At 38.8% G+C, this 24,864-nt stretch overlaps 1 protein-coding gene across 1 annotated transcript in view; it reads left to right on the plus strand.

Annotated features, from left to right (window-relative positions):
• Positions 1-24,864, plus strand: part of KCNH4 (potassium voltage-gated channel subfamily H member 4) — a 1,657,012-nt gene that overhangs the window by 1,238,808 nt on the left and 393,340 nt on the right. Inside the window, exon 12 of the mRNA XM_044054725.1 lies at positions 16,910-16,952. Within this exon, the coding sequence (XP_043910660.1) occupies positions 16,910-16,952 (43 nt within the window). The remainder of the gene's footprint in view (positions 1-16,909; positions 16,953-24,864) is intronic.

The following is a 24,864-nucleotide window of genomic DNA, read 5'->3' on the forward strand; positions in this document are numbered from 1 at the left end:
TGTGTGGAGGTAGTTAGGCCTGCACCCAAAACTGGTACATATTTATCTTTTCTCCCTTGCATTACTTCTGTCTGTATGTTAACAATAATGTCCATTGGATAGCCCCTGTCTTTAAACATTTTTTGTAATACCATACATTCATTCAGAAAATCTAGGTCACTAGATGTCATATGACTTACACGGACATACTGTCCTTTAATAATGCTTTTTTTCTAGAATGAAGGCTGTGCACTGCCATAACTAATATATGTGTTTGAGAATGTTGGTTTTCTATAAACAACTGACTTAAACCCATTTCCAGTATTTTGTATTGTCACATCCAGGTAGTTGAATTTCTCTGTTGTTACCTGGTGTGTGAACTGAAGAAAAGATGTAGTTTGTGACAAGTAGTTCATAAATTCCTCTAATATAGTCATATCTGCATCTTAAAGCATCATGCAACTTAGAGCATCCAGGACCCCATATGGCTTCTAAGGCCTAGTAGCCCCCAGACCCCCAGTTTAATGCTATTTCTTCCACAGTTATAAGAGTGTAGTGTTGTCTAGTTAGGATGTTTTGATTAAATGAATAAAGGAATGCAAGAAAAAAAAACTGAAACAGGAAGACAAACTGTGAGAAAAAAAGAGAAAAAGTAATCTGAATAGTGTGGGTAGGCCATGGTGGGGGGCCATGGGGTCAGTGGGTGATGTTAAGGGAGGTGCCATGAAGCCCTTAGGTTCATGGATTCATAGGTAAATACTAAGAAATCGGTCTGCAGACCATTTCAAGCCTATCCAAAAAGCCTTATTCAAAATTCCTCTCTAGCTTCAAAAAGGGCAAGACAAGGTAGACCTGAGAGAGAATCTGAGGCTGCCCATCCAGTTATCTACGTTTACCATGAATGTGGCTAGGGTGCTACTCGGCTTGACATGTAGTGGAAATTTGTTCCAGAGGTGAGTGATATGTTGAGATATGAATCTATCATGCCAATGTGTCTTATTTATCTGCCGATAAAGGTATAGTTCCTTTTACCTAGTGTTTGATGTACCTTCAGTTCTGTGAAGGAACAGGAGATCAAATAGGGTCGGATCTTTCATGGCACAAAGAGTTAGACAAAGATCTCCATGGAGGAGTCTGTAAGAGACTGAGTATAGAGAAAGAGCTTCCAGTCTGTCCTGATACGCCACTGATCTTTTTAGTTATGAATTTCTGAGGTCTCTGAAGTTCTGTGATATGTTTAGCTAAATACATGCAAAAATGTGCATTATATTCAGTAATGGGTCTGATAAGATATGAGTAAAGGGAATTAAGACTTCTTTAGATCTAGTAGAGATTCTTTTGGAAATTAGATGGGCCATATAAAAGGCTTTCTGAAGTAATGATGAGATGGTCAGATGATAAGGAATTATAAACAAGAGTACCCAGATCCATTACAACAGTGTCTGATTGGAACTCATATAAAGTAAGTTTAACTGTTTTGCTCACTGTAATGAACTGTGCTATATTTTTACATTTAGTTTGAGACCATTGTCCTTTCACAAATTGTTAACATGATGTAAGCCATTTTAGAGCAATTGTGAGTCAGTTGAAGATTGAATAACAATACCCAGTTTATAGTCATCCACAAACTTAGTTTAATGTAGGCCAGAAGTGCTGGCCTGAAAGTCTGAGAAATATATATCAAATAGGAGTGGACCCAAAACTGAACCCTGTGGTACACCACTGGTGACAACTTTGCTTTCAGAAGTGATACCTACTACCCTAACTATGTAGGTTTGGTCAGACAACCATTTAGCTATCCGTCACATAATATAAGGATTTATAATCAGATTTACAAGTTTATCAGTAATGCCTGCATGGAGAAAAGTGTCACAGGCCTTGGTGAGGTCTAGATATGCTGTGTACACTGCATAAACACAGTGCACTGCTTCAGTTACGTTTTAAAAGAAATTAATGAGGTTAAAGAAGCAGGACCTTCCCTTGATAAAGCCAAATTGATGAGGGTTATGGGTTAAGAGACTTTTAATGCACAACTTAATGAAGTCTGAGATAAAGCACTTCATATGAGGCTAATGAGACTAATGGGTCTGTAGTTACAAGGGTCCCTGGTTGGGCCACCTTTGTGTAATGGCATTACAGTGACTGTTTTCCAGGCTTCAGGAATTTAACCAGTGGAGAGGTTTACACTAAGGAGGTTAAGTAGGGGTTCAGAGAGGCCATATTTCACAATAATAATCAGTCTCCCTGATATGTTGTCAGGACCCACGGATGAAGTGTTCTTAGTTTTTGAAAGGGCTGACAGAACTTGTTGCACAGTAATTGAAGGGGGTGGATGGGAATGTGGAACCTGTGGGATAGCTATAACTGTGGGTGTAATAACATTTGCAGTACATTTGTTAGCGAGGATGTTAGCTATTTCCATTGGGTCAGAGAGTGCAGTAATATTCTGGACTATCTCTGAACACTACTGAGTGTTAGTTCTAACTTCTGCATAGTTAAAGAATGATTTACAGTTATTTTTGTTTTTAGTAGCTGTTTTAAGTTCCTACTTAGCATTGATCTTCCTCATAGTTCCTTTGTTAGTTTGCTTATGTCTGCTCTTAAGATAGGTAAAATGAGACCTCTTATTAGCATTTAACATTTCTTTCTGTTGTTATATAATTTATTTACACAGGTGTTCCACCACAGGTGTTTGTTTTTAAACTTCTCATTATATTTGTTGTGGACAGGGACTGCCTGAGCAATACAACTGCTTAAGTGGGATTAGAAGTCAGAGGCATAGATAGCAGCTTTAGCAATAGGATGATTACAGCAGAATTTATTTAAATCATCAAGTAACTGAAGAAGGTTTGCTTTTGAGAAGTCACTAAACACAGAGCTATTTACAGGGGAAGAACCACCAGGTTTAAAGGGAAAGGTCACTAAATTATGGTCTGATTTAACAATACATGGTGATACATATGAAGCTGCAGAAAAAGTGGTCATATTTGTGAGGACTAGATCAAGGATATTTAGGCACTTACTAGGATAGTTAACTATTTGTGAAAGCGAGTTGGCATTTATAATGTCAAGGAAACCCTAGGCATTCCAACCATTGGCAGGATATGTCAGCTAGTTTATTGATGGATAGTTGAATTCCCCCACTAGAAAGGTCTTGGGTTTAATTGAAATTTCATCTAATGCATTAATATAGCTATTGTGCTCAGAAGGGGACATAGAAGGTGTTATATAGCTAGTTATGAAGTGGCAATTAGTCTTGTTTAGGCTGATCTGGACTTGTAGGAATTCACATGTGATGTCCCAAGGAATCTGTCATGAGGTGATGATATCCTTGACAAATACTGATAATCCCCACAATTGCCAGTGGGCTTGAGAATGTAATAGACGTTATACCCAGGAAGAGAGGGAGTGTTTTTGTTGCTCTGAAAGCATGTTTATGTAGTGACGCATAGAGGAATGTGATCAAGTTGCAGGACACCGTCAAGTTAGGACATTTTTTGTTAAGACACCTGGCATTAATTACAGCCACATTAATGTGTTCCAAATTACAATTTATTAGGTTGGAGTGTCCATAAGATGGATTCTCTCTAAAAAAGGCATTATGGAGGCAGCATGCCAGAATGTGAAAGGCTTGGAAAGAGAGGTCCAGGCCATATTATCTTGTCTTTAAATCTCAGCATCATTCTGGCGATGGCATAAATACTACTCAAGACTGGTGTCTTTCCTGCCTTAGACTTATCCATAGCAAGCTTAATCATATCCTACTGCATGTCTCTCCAGGTAGAGTGTCTAATGTTGTTCACCCCCACGTGGACCACTAACAGGTTATACTAGTTGTCAGAACAGAGGAGATCTAAGAGCAATTGTTATATCTCAGATCCTGGTTCTAGAAAGACAGCTTACTGTTACTCAATTCTTAACCAACCTCATGACCATGTTGTCAGCATACCTTACAGTGGAGCCACCTATTATTAAAACTTTACCATAGTTTGATGCAGTCTCACTGAGCCATAATGACTTGGAGTCTGCACCCTTGTGACTCTAAGAGGTGTGCATGTTACGTGTGGATGTGAAGGGTGAAGGTGGGTGTGGTGTTGTGTATACAAATGAACCAAATCTACTGTAGCCACAACAGAAAATAAAAAATACTGTAGTTTAGTGTTAAAAACTTTTATTAATATGCTTGTTAATAAAAGTTTTTAATGCTAAACTAGTAACTACTGTATTTTTTATTTTCCATTGTGGCTACAGAGGTTTTGGTTTGTCTTTAAGTTGTTATTACTACTTTGTGCAGTGTGTTTTTTATGTATACAAATGTTTGAGCTTTCTTTGTCTTTAACCTGGGAGGCTGTTCTCTTTTTTTTTTCCAAAATCTCTTTATTTCAATTTTCTTTTTTTCCAAATAATAACAACAATACAATAACTCAAAAACACAAATAAACAATACAAATACATATCTAAAGAAAACAGACAACAATCTCGTTTTGAGAAAATTATTTATATATATATATATATATATATATATATATATATATATATATATATATATACAAAATATATACACTAGAAGTCACTACATCGTCAAGTAGAGTATGAGAATTCTCATGTTCATTTGGTCTCATAAGGGATAGTGGAATGGGGATAGTCTATATAGAAAGTGAAGATAGAAATTTAACCATTTATTGTATGGTTAGGGAAAATATCTAGATACACATACACTAAGAGAAGAGGAAGAGGAAGAGGCAAGAAAACTTGTTATACTACATTCATTTCTTATGAAAAGGTTAGCTTTTCATGTCAATTTGTGGGCAAAATGTATTTGTCAAGAATTATATCTAGTAAGTAACCCCAATATTTTTGGTAATAGCGTTTGTTTTTTGTTTTTGAATAAACTAATTTGTGAGATGAGATGTATTTGATAGCAAGATTGCTAAACTTTTCCCATGCAATTGGTGACATAACATTCCAATTCTTTGTAATAAAGAATTTAATAAGGGCACACCGTAATAAAGACATGTTTTAATATTTTTGGAAGTTGATTGATGTCAATGTGCAATATAGCTGTCGCCCATGTAAGGGTTGATCTTTCATATCCCATCTTCTCTAATCTTACTCTCAAGGAACACCATAAGTTGTGTATCTTAGTACAGTTCCACATGACATGCAAAATATCAGCTGTTTGATCCAGACAATGGGGACATATAGGCGAAAAGTTAGGATTGAATTTATTTAATTTAGATAAGGTATAATATAGATTGTTATTTGCCATAATTTGTGTATATAATAGCTTCTTGAAAGGAATGAATTTGATTGTATTTTGAATGGCTAGTTTCTTATTTTCTTCAGTCAGTGATCGATTTTTCGTTTGACAATAGTTTGAAAATAATAAAGAATTCTGATGTTTTGCGCTCATTACAATTTTATAAGTCCTAGAAATTGTTTTCCCTTTAATCACAAGATTTTCAAGTATTAATTTAACTAAATTTATATTCTGTAGGTCAGTGTGTATTTGTGAGAATTTAGCATTTATAAGATGGTGAAGTTGGTTAAGGATAATACTATATTTCTTAAGAAGTTTGAGTTCAAATCTCATTTGCCCTGTGTTAGCGTCTTTCCATTGGTATATATCCCATATTGTGTACTCTTTTATCAGGGTGTAGTTTGTTAGATTTATGGGTTTATTATTTATTAGTAGATTAGGATTTAGGTGTAACGGTTGTATAAGGGCAAAAGCGTCAGCTAATTGTAATGATTTAAATAGTTTCTGTGTTGTAAGAATCATGTTTTTAATTAGTGGGTGTATATTCTTCGTGTATATGCTAGTCTGGTTTAAATTCAAGAATGGTAGGGATTTGATATTATAGCCAAGGGATTTCAACTGTTCATACCAAATTTTGGTCCACTGGGGTATCCAAGTATTTATATATGAGTCATAGTTTATTATTTGTATTAGTCTGTAGACAGTAATTATACTATAGTAAATCTTAAAATCAGGCAACCCCAATCCCCCCTTATTTTGGTGAGTACAAGTTTTCCATATTTAATTCTGGTAGATTTGGGATACCATAAGAATCTTGATATAGCTTTTTCCATGGCAAGGAAGAAGTTTTGGGGAATATTTGAAAAAGTAGCATTTAATTGAAAGAGTATTCTTGGTAGAAAATTAATCTTGCCAACACTATAGAGACATACTGATGTTCTTCCATCTATCAATATCGTTTTGAATACTAGTCCATGTACTTAGTAGGTTATTGTTTATAATATCTTTGAAGTCCGAAGTAAATAGTATTCCTAGATATTTTATCTGATAGTTTATTTTGATCTCACTCATGGGAAAGTACATTTCTTTATGACCTATAGGATTAAGGGGAAATATGTGTGACTTGTTTAAATTTAAGTTAGTTTGAAACTACCGAGAACTCATCAATAGCTTTAAGTATTTTTGGGAGGTCAGTAGTGCGGAGTTGGAAGTATATATTTAAGTCATCGGCAAAGGCCGAGTATATAAGATTTGTATTGTGGATTCTGGGAATATGATGAAAGTTTTTTTGTGAAATAAACAGAAGGAGGGGTTCTAGATAAAGATTAAATAGGTATGGCGAAAGAGGACATCATTGTCTTGTACCATTGGATAAGAGTATAGGGTTAGTTATAAGTTTGTTTACCTGTATAGTGGTAGAAGCTTTCTGATACAGAACCTAGATCATTTTAATGAATTCTTGAAGAAACCATATAAAGGCAGTATATTAAAGAGAAAGTGTAAGTTTACTGTATCAGGAGGCTATGTTCTCTTAACCTCAGCATAGGTTAGTTTAGTGGAAGTGCTCTGTGCTGTATGTATCTATCTATCTATTGTACTTACTGAATGTGTTCTGAGGTGAGAAGATAGCCTCCAAGTTAAGTAATCCATACACCTCTCACATACTGAATCATTGTAAGGTAACAATAAAGAATTTTCAGTAAGCATGAGGCAGTTACTATACTGACTTAAAATATCTAATGCTATCAGGCAGGCAACAGAAGAGGGAACAGCTGACTGTGATTCCATACTTTTTGGTACAGATGAAGGGATGTAGGATAGGTTAGGAAGAGGATAACTGACTGGGCTAGAAAAGGTGTCCACCTAGAGCACTACTTAAACTAATGCCAGCTGTGGTGCTACTACAGTAGGACAATGTGAAATTACACCCCCCCCCCAGGATGGATGAGCTGATTTCCCAGATCTACAGTTATTTATCAAAATACACAAGCTCTCAACACAGTTGCTCATATATAATAGTATAAAACAGTTAACCCAAGTATGCAAACACTATATAAAGACACGTTGTTGTTGTGTCTTTCGGCTTTTCCCAGTTAGGGGTCGCCACAGCGGAACTCAGGTCTGCTAATGATTGGCAGTAGATTTTTACATGCCGAGTTGCCAGTCCTGATGCACAACCTTCAACGAAGGTACGCCCATTCACGCATGTCTCCACACAAAAGATGCTTTTGCTGAGAATCAAACAGGACAACGTCTTACTGTGAGGCGACAACGCTACCACAGCACCACCACCGCAGTTGCTTTAGCTAATTATTATTATTATTTTTTTTTGTGCAGAAAAAATCTAATGCAACCCCCCCCTTCCTACCATACCGCTCAACTGTCCAAATGTTCACAGAATGTCCAGATTTTTGCCTCATATTTTTGGTCTGTTCTTCATGAAATTTGCAGTTTTCTGGAAAATCACTGGGGATTGAAGTCACTAAATAATGACATACATTTGAGTTTCAGACTTAATACCCTTCAGAAAATGCATGCTAAAGCAAATCCTGTTATTCGAGCAAGTTTCTGAATTTACATGAGCAATATTTAAAATCTGTCCCCATTTTTGTGTCTTTGCCCCTCATTACTTTAGGCTTTGTCCAGATTTCTTATGATAAGAGGTTCATAGGTTCATAGGTTCATACTAGGATATCTGCCCTAGGGCATTTATAAGCCTAGCCAGAATGTGTTTGGCTTTCACCACCCATTTTAAATTTATTTTGCTATGCCCTTTTTCGAGGTTAGTATACTGTGCCTCTGTCTAACAGTGACACAGAAGTGATACCTGGGGTAAACCTACAATCTCCCATCCACTCATCAAGATTCCTCTTGAAGAGAGTCAATGAGGGACTCTGCCTAACCTGGACTGGGATTTTATTCCAGAGTGAAGGGAGTCTCTGGGTTATGAATCTATCCCTCCAGCATGTCCTATTTATTTCAGTGCTGAGGTTCAAGTCTCTCGGTAGCGTACGATGGGATTTGGATTTTCTGAGGTGCAGCATGTCCATTAATTCCGGGTTGGACATGGCTTTATACATCAGGCACAGATCGCCTCTGAACAGGCGGTATGCCACTGAGTAGAGCTGGAGTTTCTTTAACCGGGCAGCATATGGCATCTGTTTGAGCACTTTGATCCTCTTGGTGAGGTACTTTTGGGGTCTTTCCAGTTGCTGCAGGTGTCTGGTAAGGTACATCCCAAAAGGGGCATTGTACTCAATTATGGGCCTGATGAGGGATGAGTAAAGAGGCACGATGACCTCCCTGATCTAGATGTGAATCCCTTCATGATGAGGTGGGCTATATAAAATGTTTTTCTAACCACTTTGGCCATGTGGTTGTCAAATGAGAGATTGCTATCAACTTGGGTCCCCAGGTCCCTAATTACTTCTTCTGTACTTAATGGATTACCACCTATCTGGTAATTTGTGGGCACTTTGTTTTTGCCAAAGGGGATGACTATACACTTTTGGCATTTAGCTTGAGGCCATGGCTCTGGCACCAGTTGTCTGTTTCTATGAGGCCCTTTTGGAGGATGCTTGTGTCAGCTGGAGAGTTGATTATGGCGCCCAGTTTGCAGTCATCTGTGAACTTGGTCAGCCACAGTCCTTCCGTGTTGGCCTGTACCTCCGAGAAATATATACCAAACAAGAGAGGTCCCAGGACTGAGCCTTGTGAGACACCACTTGTAACTGGTTTGGAGTCTGACATGGCTCCAGCAATTCTAACCATGTGGGTTCTGTCCTTGAGCCAGTTTGCAATCCATCTAGTGACTTAGGGGTTTATATTTAAGCTGGTGAGCTTATCTATAATGCCCGAGTAGGGTATTGTATCGAAGGCTTTTGCAAGGTCCAGGTAGGCTGTGTGGACCACCTTCCCCTCGTCAATGGCCTTGGTGACTGTTTCAAAGAAATCAACCAGGTTTAAGAGGCAGGATCTGCCCTTAACAAAGCTGAACTGGGTAGGATCCAGTGTCTGTAGGTCCCCAGTATCTTTATTTATGAGGTCCATGATGATCCTTTCCATAGCTTTGCAGACCAAGCTAGTCAGGCTTATGGGGCGATAGTTTCCAGGATCCGTTGAGGCACCACCTTTATGGAGAGGGACCACTGTTGCTGTACGCCACTCTTTGGGCACATATCCTGTAGTAAAGCTGAGATTGAACAGTAGTTTTATGTTTGGGTTTAGCTCTTCTTGGAGTTCATGTAGGACGCAGCCCGGGACACCGTCTGGTCCCATTGATGCTGTGTTTTTTTGCTTTGGAGAGGGCGGCTCTTACCTGAGCATCTGAGATGTCAGGGGCAGCACTCTGCTGGGATAGATATTTGCCCTTTTGGTGGGGAGGAGAAGTTTGCGCTGAACCTGTCAGCTAGGATGTTGGCAATGTCTGTGGGTTCAGTGTATTTTTTGTCATTTTGGACTAATTCTGAGCATATCTGGGAATTATCACCCAGGTTCCTAACATAACTAAAGAAAGCCTTGTGATTATCCTTAGTGTCCTGTGCAATTTTTCTCTCGAAGCTGGCCTTAGACAATTTTATGAGTGCCCGTGGTTTTTTGCTAATACTGATCAGTGATGCCTTCCCTTTTTGGGATTTTGCTCTATCCTTTAGTAGCTTCCTCCTTCTATTGCATAGTTTGTTTATGGCTGGGGTCCACCAGACAGGACGTCTGCCTTTGGAGGATTGGGTCTTGATTTTATATGGGATCGCATGATCCATGCATTCCTGAAGGTGTTCATAGAATGCGTTTATAAAGGATTCTGTGGTCTGGGCCATATTTTCCACAGGCCCGGGGGCTTTGAAGGATTCCACCTCGGTTTTGAGGAGTGTGAAATTTGCTTTAGAGAAGTTTTTCACTGTGGTTTTCTGGGCAGGGGGTGGGGTCGGGATGTGAATATCCAGTGAGATTAGTTTATGGTCTGATCTTACCAGTGAGGGATACACTTCTGGTCTGGAGCATAGAGTCCCCATGTTGGTGATGATCAGGTCCAGTATGTTTTCCCCTCTTGTGGGAGTGGTAACAAGTTGTTCCATAGCATTTGAGTTTATAAATTCTAGGAACCTTTGGGCTAGGGTGTTGGAGCTAGAGTAATGCTCCCAGTCTATGTTTGGGTAGTTGAGGTTGCCCAATATAATGGTGTTTGGAGACACCTTCATATTTTCCAGTGTTCTCAGAAAGGCTGAGTGGGGTTCCTGGGTTTGGGAGGGTGGTCTGTAGCAGGCTATAAACTGGAAGGCAGTTTTACCCACTGTTAGTTGCACATGGATAGTCTCTGATGCTTTGTGCTTTGCCACCAACCTGGAGGTGTGGGTATCTTTGATGAATATCGATACTCCCTCTCCTTTTGTGGTTCAGTCCAAGTTTTGTGGCCGAAAAGCATGGTATGAGGTATAACCTGGTAGTGCTGGGGTGCTCTCGGGAGCCCTGAACCAGGTTTCTGTTACTGCACAGATATTGATGTTCTCCATGCTAAGGAGAGTTTCAAGTGCATGCATCTTGAGGTTTAGACTTCTGGCGTTGAGTAGCATTACTCTTAGTTTCTTATCCCTTGTGATACCTATGGAGGTGGGTTTGTCTTTTGAGCCTTGCCTAAAAAAGGCACTATGGGAGTAGCAAGAGCCTTTGCCAATATCCAAAAGCCCAGGGGTGACAGGTGCAAGCCATCCCTAGTGAAGCATTGTGGCTTGTCGAGCATATCATCCCAAGCTGACAGGCATTGGATCCCCTTTGAATGACACCAGTACTTAAGCCAATTGTTGAAATTGATCATCTTGTCTTCATATTGTGGCATCATTCTTGGTGAGGGTAAGATGCTACTCAAGGTCAGGGTCATACTGGCCTGGGCCACATGCTCAGAGAGCTCCTTTATGTCTCTTTTCATGTAGTCCAGGGAGGTACATCTCAGGTCATTCACACCAGCATGGACAATGACTGAGTCATATTTCTACTTGCCTTGGAGTGACCTGAGTGCTTGTGTTATGTGGCGGATCCTAGCGCCTGACAGGCTGCTCACCATGACCCTCTCCTTGTTCAGCCTGGTGAGCGGGACGCCAGTGTGCCTGACGATAAAGTCACCTATTACAAGTGTATCAGGTGTGTTGTTTAGTCTTAAGGGCTGTGACTGTTCGCACACTGGCTTTGTGAGATATGTGTTGCACGTGTTTTGTTTTGGGGTAGCGGTTGCTTGGGTGTCTGCTTTGGAGGTCTCTGCTGCTTAGGCAGATCTTTATTTAGAGCCTCCAAGTATGTTTTTGTGTGATTATGTGTTTGGTTTGCTGTCATGGTAGGTCTATGTGAGACTGGAATTGTAGTGAGTGTGGTTTCCTTCTCCTCCTGACTGGTTATGCCAGTACTGAGTTGAGAGAGCTTAGCCTCCAGTTTGGCTATATGGTTGCATCTCTCACATGTGTTGGAATTTGTTGGGAGGAGAAGAGGGTTGTCTGTGTACATGAGGCAGTTGTAACATTGCCTCAAGATTCCCAGATTCACCAGCTGGACTGGAGAGGAGATTGACAACTGACCTTTGGACATACTAGAATAATATTGGGAATTCCTTAATAATTGAAAACAAGGGCCAGTGGGGAGTGAGGGTGTAGTGCTTTTAATTGTTAGTGCTAACTTATATAATTGCTTTAGCGAGCAAGTGCCAGGTAACTTAAGTGCAATGTGTTACGGGTAACTTAAATGCAAAAACGACAAACAGTAACTTTCTTTCAAGTGAAACAAGGAAATAAGTACAGTAAGCAATGCAGATATCACTAGTGATCCACAGAAGCACTGAGAAGCCACGTATTAGGTGGAATTAGCGTTCCAGGGAAATAACAAGCAAACAAACAACAAGCATATAAACAAAGCTAGATTCAGCAGGCCTGGATCTAGTCTATGCTACAGCAAACAAGGTGTACCAATTTCAGTAAGATACAGTTCAAATATTCAGGCACTATAAACCTTTAACCAGAAATTCCCAGCTCAGAAGGGCAGAGTCCAGCCTCTTCTCCCACAAGAGTGCAGACCACGAACCTTCTTAATGTAAAATAACTGGCCTGAAGCCCAAGTGCTTAAACCAGAACTAATACACTTTAAGAATAACAGACACTGGGCTCTCAATCAGCAGTTCCAAACTTAGAAGGATGAAAGCTGCCTGTTCTGCCACCACAGTGCATGCCACAAACCTTCCTAATGTAAAACAACTGGTCTGAAGCCCAAGTGCTTAATCCAAAAGACTTAGAATGATAGCTACACTTTAATCAAGTTACTACCAAGCAGTAATAAATACAATTGAATACTTTAGAGAATGCCTGGATTAGTGCTCAAGTTACACAAACAAAGCTAGATCCAGCAGGCCCGAATCCAGTCTATGCCACAGCAAACAAGGTGCACCAACTTCAGTAAGAAGCAGTTCAGATATGCATGCACTATAAGCCTTTAACCAGAAATTCCCAGCTCAGAAGGGCAGAGTCCAGCCTCTCCTCCCACAAGAGTGCAGACCACGAACCCTCTTAATGTAAAATAACTGGCCTGAAAGCCCAAGTGCTTAAACCAGAATTAATACACTTTTAGAATAATAGACACTGAGCACTCAATCAGCAGTTCCCAACCTAGAAGGATGTAAGCTACCTGTTCTGCCACTACAGTGCAGACCACAAACCCTCTCAGTGCAAAACAACTGGTCCGAAGCCCAAGTGTTTAAACCAAAAGGCTTAGAATGAGTTACACCAAGCAGTAATAAATACAATTGAGTACTTTTAAGATGATGCAAAAGTAAAATAAAGTAGGTAGAAACACAAGTACAGTAAAAGCAGATGAAATTTTTTTTTTTTTTTCTGAACAAGTGCTGAGATCAAAGAAACAGATTTGAGTGCTGAATCTAGAAAACTGGCTAGTTATAAAAAAAAAAAAAAACTAAGCTAGAAGGCTTTCCTCCAACACAGAAGGGCTTGGGGGCTCAGACGCCTACAAATAGTCTATACCACTTAACAGGAAAGGTAGGAAACAAGCTTAATTTTTTTTTCTGTTTCCCAGATGCTCTCTTTGTACACAGTAGGAGTGCCTGAAATCAGAATATGATCTCACTGCACTCAGTTGAGTAAGCAAATGAGATGGGCCCAGAAGGAGTATCCAAACACAAATTTACAAGAGGGGCGGGCAGTTTCAAGGCCACTAAGATTAACACCAAAACCAAAACAAAAACAGGGAGGGTGGGTGCGACTAACTGAAGAGCAGAGTCAAAACTTCCAGTTCAGTTAATATTCCTGCAACACACAGTTAAAATCAATTTAAATACTGTATTTTTTTGAAAAAAAAAGTGCAGATAAAGGTACTTAAATTGTCTTATACGTCCAGTTGAATACTGCAAGTTCTTAGCCAGCCAAAGCTGAGGTTATTAAGCAGAAAATATTTCACACTGTACCACTTAAATAGGCAAGGACAGGAAATCAAAGAATGTGGCTACCCCAACACCTGTAATTACTAGCAAATAACAAGATTCAGCAAACACTGACTAACTTCCAGTTCAGTTAATATTCCTGCAACACAGTTAAAATCAATTTAAATACTGTATTTTTTGAAAAAAAAGTGCAGATAAAGGTACTTAAATTCTCTTATATGTCCAGTTGAATACAGCAAGTTCTTAGCCGGCCAAAGCTGAGGTTTTTAAGCAGAAAATATTTCACACTGTACCACTTAAATAGGCAAGGACAGGAAATCAAAGAATGTGGCTACCCCAACACCTGTAATTACTAGCAAATAACAAGATTCAGCAAACACTGACTAACTTCCAGTTCACTTAATATTCTTGCAACACACAGTTAAAATCAATTTAAATACTGTATTTTTTTTAAAAAAAGTGCAGATAAAGGTACTTAAATTCTCTTATACGTCCAGTTGAATACAGCAAGTTCTTAGCCGGCCAAAGCTGAGGTTTTTAAGCAGAAAATATTTCACACTGTACCACTTAAATAGGCAAGGACAGGAAATCAAAGAATGTGGCTACCCCCACACCTGTAATTACTAGCAAATAACAAAATTCAGCAAACACTGACTAACTTCCAGTTCAGTTAATATTCCTGCAACACACAGTTAAAATCAATTTAAATACTGTATTTTTTTGAAGAAAATAAAGTGCAGATAAAGGTACTTAAATTCTCTTATACGTCCAGTTGAATACAGCAAGTTGTTAGCCGGCCAAAGCTGAGGTTTTTAAGAGAGATATGCTTCCTACCTTACTTATATTTCCTTTCTCAGATGTCTCTCCAACTCAGAAAACAAGTGTGATTATTCAGAAATATAATTAAAGTAATCATTTTTATTGTGGATGCTACAGCCAGCCTTCACAAAGTTAACAGGAGGGAAGCCATCACAAAAGAAAACCCCAGAACCCAGGAACTAACTACAACATAAGATAAGAACTATCAATTCATACCACAAATGTCATAAGAAACTATATAATCACCTTAAATAATTGAACAGATACAACTGTTTTCATGAGAAGGAATAAAATGGGAAAATCCCATCCAACTTAATCAGTTTCCTAACAATTGTACGATTTTACCAGTAAAGGCTGGCAAACTATTATGTAAATATGTATGTGATATCTGTATAACTTATTTTATCTTCTCAAATGATTAATTTTCTTACTCACTTACTCACTTTCATGTCACATCCAGTTCCTAGACTGCCACCCTTCCAGACAGCAACTGCTACCTTTGGAGTTTTCAAGGCAAAGGGGGGAAAAACAGAAGTAGGTTGCCAGGTGCTTCTTTCATATCACACAAGCATGCACTTACACTTTCAACTCCTTACAGTCTCTGATACATCTCATGTATATCTTTGGAATGTGGGAGATAGCCAGAGCACCCAGAGAAAGCCCACATAAACATGGACATATATGTAGACTCCACACAGAAGGTACCCCAGCTGAGAACCAAACCACAGAACTTCTGGCTGCGAGGTGACAACCTTACCCAGTGGGCCACTGTGCCTTCCTATATGTTACTAAATGCTACTGACTGACAAGGAAGGAATCCATGTTTTCATGCATTAAAAGGGAATTGCATTCTGTAGTATATTCTTTTCTAAATGGGAAGTAAGGCACTTGCTTCACCTTTAGCAAGCACATTACTTATTTCTGTTATATTGCTATACAAGTAATGCAATCACTGAATTGTCTGCAGTCTATAAATGAGAAAGTTGTGAAGCAAAAAGTTACATATATGTCCCTCAGTTTGCATTCTACCCTGCCACTTCATTTTGATGCAGGATGTGGTCATATCAGATGGCCTTGCTATGCTGTGCATTATACAGAAATCTTCATGGTGTGAATGATGCCCATAAAAAGTAGTTTACTGGATTCATAGAAGCATTGCATACCCAAGTTACACAAAACAACTAATAGGTAAAGCACTGAGGCATCTGTTTGCTCATGGGAATGTGGAAGAATAGTTTTCTGTTTAGTTGCATGAGTTACCATGTAACCATGATGCATGCCTTTATAAATAATTTAGATGGCTCGGTGGTATAGTTTGATGTGTATGAAGATACAGATAACTTCACAATCTTCTGCAGTCTTCTGCACTTTATTAAGGTTACCAATCATGAGAAATAAGTGGTAATAAATAACTGAAAAAAATAAGCATCAACAAAGGACAAAAAAATGTCAAAGAATGTAGGTATTCACAAGGAACTAAGAAACCTAAAGAGTAAAAGGAAACCAAGTGTTCTAGTTGTTTAATAATCTAAGCTGTCTTGCAAGCTGAAGTCTAGAAACATCCCTTTAAGCTAAACAAAACACATCAACTCCTAATCTCATTAAAAATTGCTTTTTGACTACTGAAGTAAAAGAAAGTAATTATTTAAAAAAAAATTTTACAAGGCATAAGTCCCTATCTCTACTTGCTTACCCTCATGTCATTATTTTTTCCAGTTCCGATAACACTGATCCTTCACAATAAAAGGAATACTTTCTTTTACCTGTACTTTAAACATAATGTGCTTATAAATAAATATATATTTGACAAGATAGGAGTTGATGGCTTTACTGTATTGACTTTGAAGAAATAGATGCATTTAAAGCTGTGATCCAGGAAGAAGTCTCCTGAGAGTCCAGATTGCAGAAATAACTTAAAATGTCCATCTAGGTTTGAACACAATGCATTCCTTAAATCACTACATGTTGGGTTCACTTCTGAGAGCCTGCATAAAAATCAAAATAAACGACCATGAAGTCTTGACAAAATTAAGTGCGCATTGCTTAATAGTCTGTGGAAATTTGGATGCAGAATCCAGATAAATACTACATTTTGAAAACATTCAAATAATTCTAGAGAATTTTGCTAGGTAAGGAATTTAGATGTTTCATAAACAGAACTCACTAAAAGGGTTAACAATATGCACTTTGCTCACACTGCAGATCTCCTGGTTGCATGATTTGTACAGCAGTTTTACAGATTATTCAAAACTTTACTGACAAGCACAGCTAAAGTGAAGTACTATGCTGCCTGAATCCCCCAGGGGAATTGTGTCTTGCATATGTTTCTACTACTTATTACATTTTGAGCTGTCGGCATAGTAATTTCTTCCATTCTAGTCCAGTTTCTGCTCATAATGCGAATATTTTTCTTCTTGTTACAGGGACTGCCCAGGTTTTCAAGATCTCCAAGACTGTCACAGGCAAGTGAGCCTAATTATTAAGAGTATAATTAAATATATTGCATTCATTTTGCTCTATAAAATTTGACACAGTTCCTGAATCTTTGTTACCCGTATGGATACAGTGTTTTAGGACCAGTTAGTACATTTATGGAATGCAGTTGACTTCTGAAAGCTGATTCTTGAGAAATTCAGTTTCAATGAAATCAGTTAATGATGTTAACACAGTAAGGCTTGTTTTATTCTAATTATATTAAGTATGGTTTTCTGGCAGAATCAGCAAATTAACATATTATAGTGCATATCAGAAAGTAGTTAAAGCAGAATTTCATTATTGTAATTGCAGAAGTCATCTTCCTTAAAATGATATACTTTTGTAATAAGCAAGAAGACACACACAAAACAATATTTACTGCTGCTTATTTAAGAGCAGTCTGATGGGACTGTTCCTTAATCCCCAGTATTTTTGTTAGGATTTATTACAGTAATTCCTTTGAGATTATGTTTTGTTATTTAGTATTTATTTGGTGCCCTAGATGTAATGAATAATGCTACTTTGTTTCAAAATATTTTTTTTATGATCATTTTTACCATTTTTTACCATTCAGTACAAACATGATTTTTTCATATGAATGCAGTCTTCTTAAAAAAGTTACCATGTCATTTCATTCCTATTTTCTTTAGGTTGCTATTATAGCTATAATTAGCTGTTCTCATATCTTCTTCTTTCGTCTTTTCCTGGTTAGGGGTCGCCACAGCGGATCGCCTGTTTCCATTTCATCCTGTTCTCTGCATCTTGCTCTGTCACACCAACCACCTGCATGTCCTCTCTCACCACATCCATAAACCTTATCTTAGGCCTTCCTCTTTTCCTGTTACCTGGCAGCTCCATCCTTAGCATCCTTTTCCCAATATACCCAGCTTCCCTCCTCAGCACATGTCCAAACCAATGCAATCTCACCTCTCTGGCTTTGTCTCCAAACTGTCCAACCTGGGCTGACCCTCTAATATTCCTAATCCTGTCTACCTTTGTTACACCCAGTGCAAATCTTAACATCTTTAACTCTGCCACATCCAGCTCTGACTCCTGCCTTTTTGTCAATGCTACTGTCTCTAACCCATATAACATAGCTGATCTCACTACCCTTTTGTAGACCTTCCCTTTCACTCTTACTGGTACTCGTCTGTCACAAATCACTCCGGGCACTCTTCTCCATCCACTCCACCCTGCCTGTACTCTCTTCGTCACCTCTCTTCCACACTCACCATTACTCTAAATTGTTGATCCCAAGTATTTAAACTCAAGTACCTTCACCAACTCTACTCCCTGCATCCTCACCATTCCTCTATCCTCCCTTTCATTCACACACATATATTCTGTCTTAGTCTGGCTGACCTTCATTTCTCTCCTCTCTAGAGCATATCTCCACCTCTCCAGGGTCTCCTCAACCTGTTCCCTACTCTCACTACAGATCACAATGTCATCTGCAAACATCATAGTCCACGGGGACTCCTGTCTGATCTCGTCTGTCAACCTGTCCATCACCAATGCAAATAAGAAAGGGCTCAGAGTTGATCCTTGATGTAATCCCACCTCCACCTTAAACGCATCTGTCACTCCCATGGCAGATCTCACCGCTGTCACACAACCCTTAGACATATCCTGTACCACTCTTACATACTTATCTGCCACTCCCGACCTCCTCATACAAAACCACAACTCCTCTCTAGGCACCCTGTCATATGCTTTCTCTATGTCCACAAAGACACAATGCAACTCCTTCTGACCTTCTCTCTACTTCTCCATCAGCACTCTCAGAGCAAATATTGCATCTGTAGTGCGCTTTCCTGACATGAAACCATACTGCTGATCACTAATCATCACCTCCCTTCTTAACCTAGCTTCCACTACTCTTTCCAATAATTTCCTGCTGTGACTGATCAGTTTTATCCCTCTGTAGTTACTACAGTTCTGCACATCACCCTTATTCTTAAAAAGTGGTACCAAAACACTTTTTCTCCACTCCTCAGGCATCCTCTCACTTTCCAAGATTTCATTAAACAATCTGGTTAAAAATTCCACTGCCATTTCTCCTAAACACCTCCATGCTTCCACAGGTATGTCATCTGGAACAACAGCCTTTCCATTCTTCATCTTCTTCATAGCTATCCTTACTTCCGCCTTGCTAATCCATTGCATTTCCTGATTCACTATCCCCAGATCATCCATCCTTCTCTCCCTCTCATTCTCTTCATTCATCAGCCCCTCAGAGCACTCCTTCCATCTGCTCAACACACTCTCTTCGCTTGTGAGTATGTTTCCCTCATTATCCTTTATCACCTTTACCTGCTGCACATCTTTACTAGCTCGGTCCTGTAGCCAGTTGTACAGGTCTTTTTCTCCCTCCTTAGTGTCCAACCTTTCATACAACTCTCTGTATGCCTTATCCTTAGCCTTCACCACCTCTCTCTTTGCCATGCACCTCATCTCCTTATACTCCTGTCTACTTTTTTCATCTCTCTGACAATCCCACTTCTTCTTCGCCAACCTCTTTCTCTGTATACTCTCCTGTACTTCCTCATTCCACCACTGGTTTCCTTGGCCTCCATCCTCTTTCCAGATGTCACAACAAGCACCTTTCTAGCAGTCTCCCTTACTAGCTCTGCTGTAGTTACTCAGCTATTCGGTAACACTTCACTGCCACCCAGTGCCTGTCTTAACTCTTCCCTGAACTCCACCTCACAATCACCCTTTTTCAATTTCCACCATTTGATCCTTGGTGCTGTCTTCACACTGCTCCTTCTCTTCCTGATCACCAATGTCATTCTACAAACCACCATTCTATGCTGCCTAACTACACTTTCCCCCGTCACCACTTTACAGTCTCCAATCTCCTTCAAACTGGCCCTCTTGCATAGGATATAATCCACCTGTGTGCATCTCTCTCCACTCTTGTATGTCACCCTATGCTCCTGCCTCTTGTTAAAATATATATTCATCACAGCCATGTCCAGCCTTTTTGCAAAATCCACTACCATCTGACCTTCTGCATTCCATTCCTTAACACCATACCTACCCATCACTTCCTCATCCCCTCTGTTCCCTTCACCAACATGCCCATTGAAATCTACTCCAATCACCACTCTCTCACCCTTGGGTACAGTCATCACCACTTCATCCAACTCACTCCAAAATTTTTCTTTCTCATCCATCGCACACCCAACTTGCAGAGCATATGCACTAACAACATTCATCATTACACCATCAATTTCCAGCTTCATAAACATCACTCTATCCAGCACTCTTTTCACCTCCAAAACACTCTTGGTATACCGTTCCTTCAGGATAACCCCTACTCCATTTCTCCTTCCATTCAGTAACTGCTTTAAATCCACTGTCTTGAGTGATTTAGCTTTAAATACTGAAGTGTAAATGAAACCAGTCTGTGTATCTATTGTAAGCTGTCTTATAATACATGGTCATACATTTTATGACCCATGATGACATTGGAATACTTCTTCTACTAAGTTATCTTCCAATAGTGAGGACCAGTGTTCCATCACAAGGGTACAGGACAAGCACCCAAACTAGAACCTTTCACTGTTCATAAATATATAACTTACCCACATTCTTATGGCTGAAGTGCAATTACACAATGGCATTCATTATTTAAAAAAGAAACATATTACTGTTTTTAAAAATACACTTATATAATCCATGTTCCTTAAATGCTTCATCCCTAAAACTGTATAAGAATTTGTGGAGACAGCCACATGTGTTGTTGAGTGCTAAATGTGGCTATGCATTTATAGCATATTGGTGGGATACAGTTTGACAGTTTGTGCCCCTGGTTTATGGCTAGCAGAATTGCATGCACAATGATAAAATCCTTTAGAAAAAAACTTGCAATTCAGCCAGTAGAAACATGCTAAGGGACATTCTAAAACTTATTTTGACTGCAGCCGGTGTACATCCATTTTTTTTCTTTTTTAGTTCTAGTGATGGTGGCAAACTACGAAGGATCTGTTGAACAAAGTCATAGGCAGGATAAGATACAAGAGGCAGCTGCCCCTGACATCTTGTTGTAGGAGACACTGAACGGTTTGGCAGGTTATAAACAGTCAGAATTTTCTTTTCTTTTCTTTTAAAGGTAACAATGAGCTATTAGGTTGTTATGTAAAAATTCATTGCTATTTTGAAAAAAAATGATGACAGTTTACAAGCTGCCATTGAACAATCACAATTGAGATCGTTCGCAGACAGCATTGGGGGTGGGGCAAATAGGTATGCTGCCCAGGGGGCCAAACTAATGGCAGCATGATGTTTAGGGTTACCACCTGTCCCCCTTTGTGCAGGACAGTCCCTATTTGGGCATTTTTACCCTGTGCAAAAAAAAATGAAAAATGGCAAATGTCCTAAAATTTTATGAGAAAAAAATATTTCATATGCTTTTTTAATAGTTGCATAAAATAATTAGTTTGTATCTGAAGCACCTAAATATTATATAGAATAACATAAGCAATATTTATCTTTTATTTTTGTAAAAAAAAGCTGATGTTCAGCCCTTTACACTGGCTGAAGGTAGAGTTTGTCCTGCAAAATCTCATGTTTCCACAAAAAATGTCCCTCTTTGGGCATCTGAAATAGTGGAAACCCTACTGCTGTTGTGTGATTGGCTTGTGCTTCTTACCATGGGCAATTTATTTCTAATTCTTGGCAACATCACCACTTTATTTATGTTCATCATTATATAATATGTTTTCCTTCCATCTGTATTTGCGTTTAGTTCTAATATATAAATAGAATGGTAACAAAAGATCTACAAACTGTTGCATCCTCGGTAAAGATGGTAGTTAAATTTGGAAAGCTGAGAACTGCATTTCTGCTGAATTCTTCTCACTTCCTATGGGAATGCTGCAGTCATTAGTCTGTGTAGTAGACTCAAACTTTGCAGCTTACAGTATGCTTTTTGTGGTAGTGAGCATATTTCTCTGATGCATGCATTCATACCTCCCAACTTCTTTGTTCAAGAATTCGGTATAAAGCCAAAACTAATGGAGGGGGACAAAGGCCCATAATCAGAGACAATTTTTAAATGTTGCTCTAATTAAAAATAAAAGATCAACACAACATGCATTTTCTGAACAATAAGAAAGTATGGAACTCTAATGTCTGGTATTATTGGCTGAATGTTATCCTCAGTAATTTATTATAAAATCAAAAAAATGGAGCAGATGAGAAATGTAGGTTGTTGCAGGACACAACTTGCGTAATTCTCAATTGCTTCTAATTTTGCAGAATGTCCTTGATTTTTCCTGATAGTTTTGCTATGTCCTTCTCATTTTTTGATTTTATGATAAATTACTGAGGATAACATTCAGTCAGTAATGAGTTCCATACTTCTTATTGTTCAGAAAGTGCTTCTAGAAAATCTTTTAGAAAAAAAAACTTACAATTCAGCCAGAGGAAACATACTAGGGAACATTCTAAAACTTATTTTGACTGTAGCCGGTGTTTATACATTTTTTTTTTAGTTCTAGTGATGGTGACAAGCTGTGAAGGATCTGTTGAACAAAGTCATAGGAAGGTTGAGGTAAAAGAGGCAACTGCCAAGATACAATTTAATTAAACACACTTAGTCATACCTCACTGTACAAATATTCACATTTCATATATCAGGATGTTTCAGTATATGCTTCCAGTGATCCAAGGGAATGACAGCTCACCTAGTCATAGGGGAATGAGACAGCTTGGTCCAGGCATCAGTGCAAGCATGTGTCAGTGGGCCAGAATTATTGGATCAGACATGTACCAAGTCACACATGCATGTATCAGTGGTCCAGAACTGTGGGATCTCAAGTGTATAAAATCATGGATTCATGTGTCAGTGAGCCAGCACTGTGGGATCTCAAGTGTATAAAGTCATGCATGCATTTATCAGTAGGCCGACTTTGTGGGTTAACAAATGTATCAAATCACATATGCACATATCAGTGGGCCAGCATTGTGGGATCACACGTACTGAAGCATGCATGCATCAGTAGACCTAGTATTGTAGAATTACACATGCATTAAATCATCCATAGATCAGTGGGACAAGAATATTAGTATTAGACATATACTGAAGCATGTGTGCATCAGTAGGCCCAGCATTGTGGGATCACACATACTTTGAAACATGCATGCATGTATCAGTGGTCACAGTACTGTGGAATCACATATTCTTAGCAGTATGTATGCATGTATCAGTGGGCCAGCATTGTGGGATCACATATGCCTTGAAGCAAGCATGTGACAGTAGGCCCAACATTGTGGTATCACACATGTATCACATGTATCACTATGGGACAGTAAAACATAAAACACTTACAACCACCAAATGATACATTGTCAGTCTAAGCCCAAAGCTATGTGATAACTATCCAGCCAATATCTCTTCTAGCCCCTCTAGAAGAATTTAATTTCATTTCTTTGATTACCAGACAAGCACATTCTCTTGCTTCTGCTTCCATCACAACTCCGTATCTTAAACAACTACCCCTGCATGCTCACTCACTACAGCTCTATTTTCTAAACAACCACCCATGCATACTCACACACTGCAGTTCTACAATTAAAACTATCCCTGCACACTAGTTCACAGCAGTTCACTAACTTAATCAACTACCCCTCCATAGTCACTAACCACAATTGTATAACTTAAACATTTACCCTTGCATACTCACTTTCTAGAGTTCTGTAAGATATATAACTACCCTGTGTACTCACTCATCACCATTTATAGCTCAGACAACTATCACAGGATACTCACCACAGTTCTATAACTTAAACAACTATGTTTGTATAGCTGTTAACCACAGTACTACAACTTAACCAACTACCCTGTCTGGTCACTCATCAGAATTCTCTAACTTTAACAACTGTCCCTGTGTACTCATTCTCCACAGTTGTATAACTTAAACAGTTACTCCTGAATATTCAGTAACCACAGGTCATTACCCTAAACAACTACACCTAAAAGCATGCTCTCCACAGCTCAATGACTTAAACAACTGCCTCTGTATACTCACTCATCACAATTCTATTGGCCTAAACTTCCCCTGCCTACTCCCTTATCACAGTTCTGTAACTTAAACTACCCCTTCATACTCACCACAGTTCAAGATTACCTTAGAAGCCTAGCTACCTGTATATCAACTCATCCATAACTTCTACCATTTCTCTTTGTACTGTACATACTATGTATCATAGCACCCTCCTTACTTCAAATTCTAACCCTACTGACTCTAAAACCACTCTCATTACTTACCTATTAATGTTTTCATTGAGAAATAATCTAATCCCTAAATATACCTTTGTCACACGTGTTCAAGAAGACATAACTGGACTTAGTGTAGTCGTTTTTTTTTTCAATTCAGCGTAACTTTACATAGTATTGTTTTCTGCAGAATTTGATCATTTTCATTACTGATTGATGTTATTTCTAAATGTGTCTTGTTGAATGGTGAATTCTAGCTTTCTTTGCAATTGGCTGTTACCCCAAGCTATGCTTGAAATGGGCCCACTGAGAGCAGTACACTGTCCCAGTCAACGAATGTTAATAAATAAATAAATCAGTACATACATCAGTAAATAAATACATACATATACGCATACAAAAGCAGATAAAAAATTGTGATAGCTGTCTGCATGATGACCCCTTAAAGGACAAGGGGAGACTTTGATGGTCAACAGGCTCTGGGAGAAAAAAAAAGCTTAAGGACAAAGTCATTGTAACAGTGGCTTTGAAGACTTCTGAAAATGTCTGCATCTTTAGGTCACATTTGCCTGCAAGTAATTTCTGTCTGCCTTCACATCATTAAAATCAACTTTATAAGTGAAACTTCCAAAATACAAGTTCTAGATTTCTTCTTAAGCCAGCTTAAGTCTTAGAATT

This window comes from Protopterus annectens, chromosome 13.part0, assembly GCF_019279795.1.
Source record: "Protopterus annectens isolate FY-2018-M chromosome 13.part0, PAN1.0, whole genome shotgun sequence".
Classification (NCBI taxonomy): Eukaryota; Metazoa; Chordata; order Ceratodontiformes; family Protopteridae; genus Protopterus; species Protopterus annectens.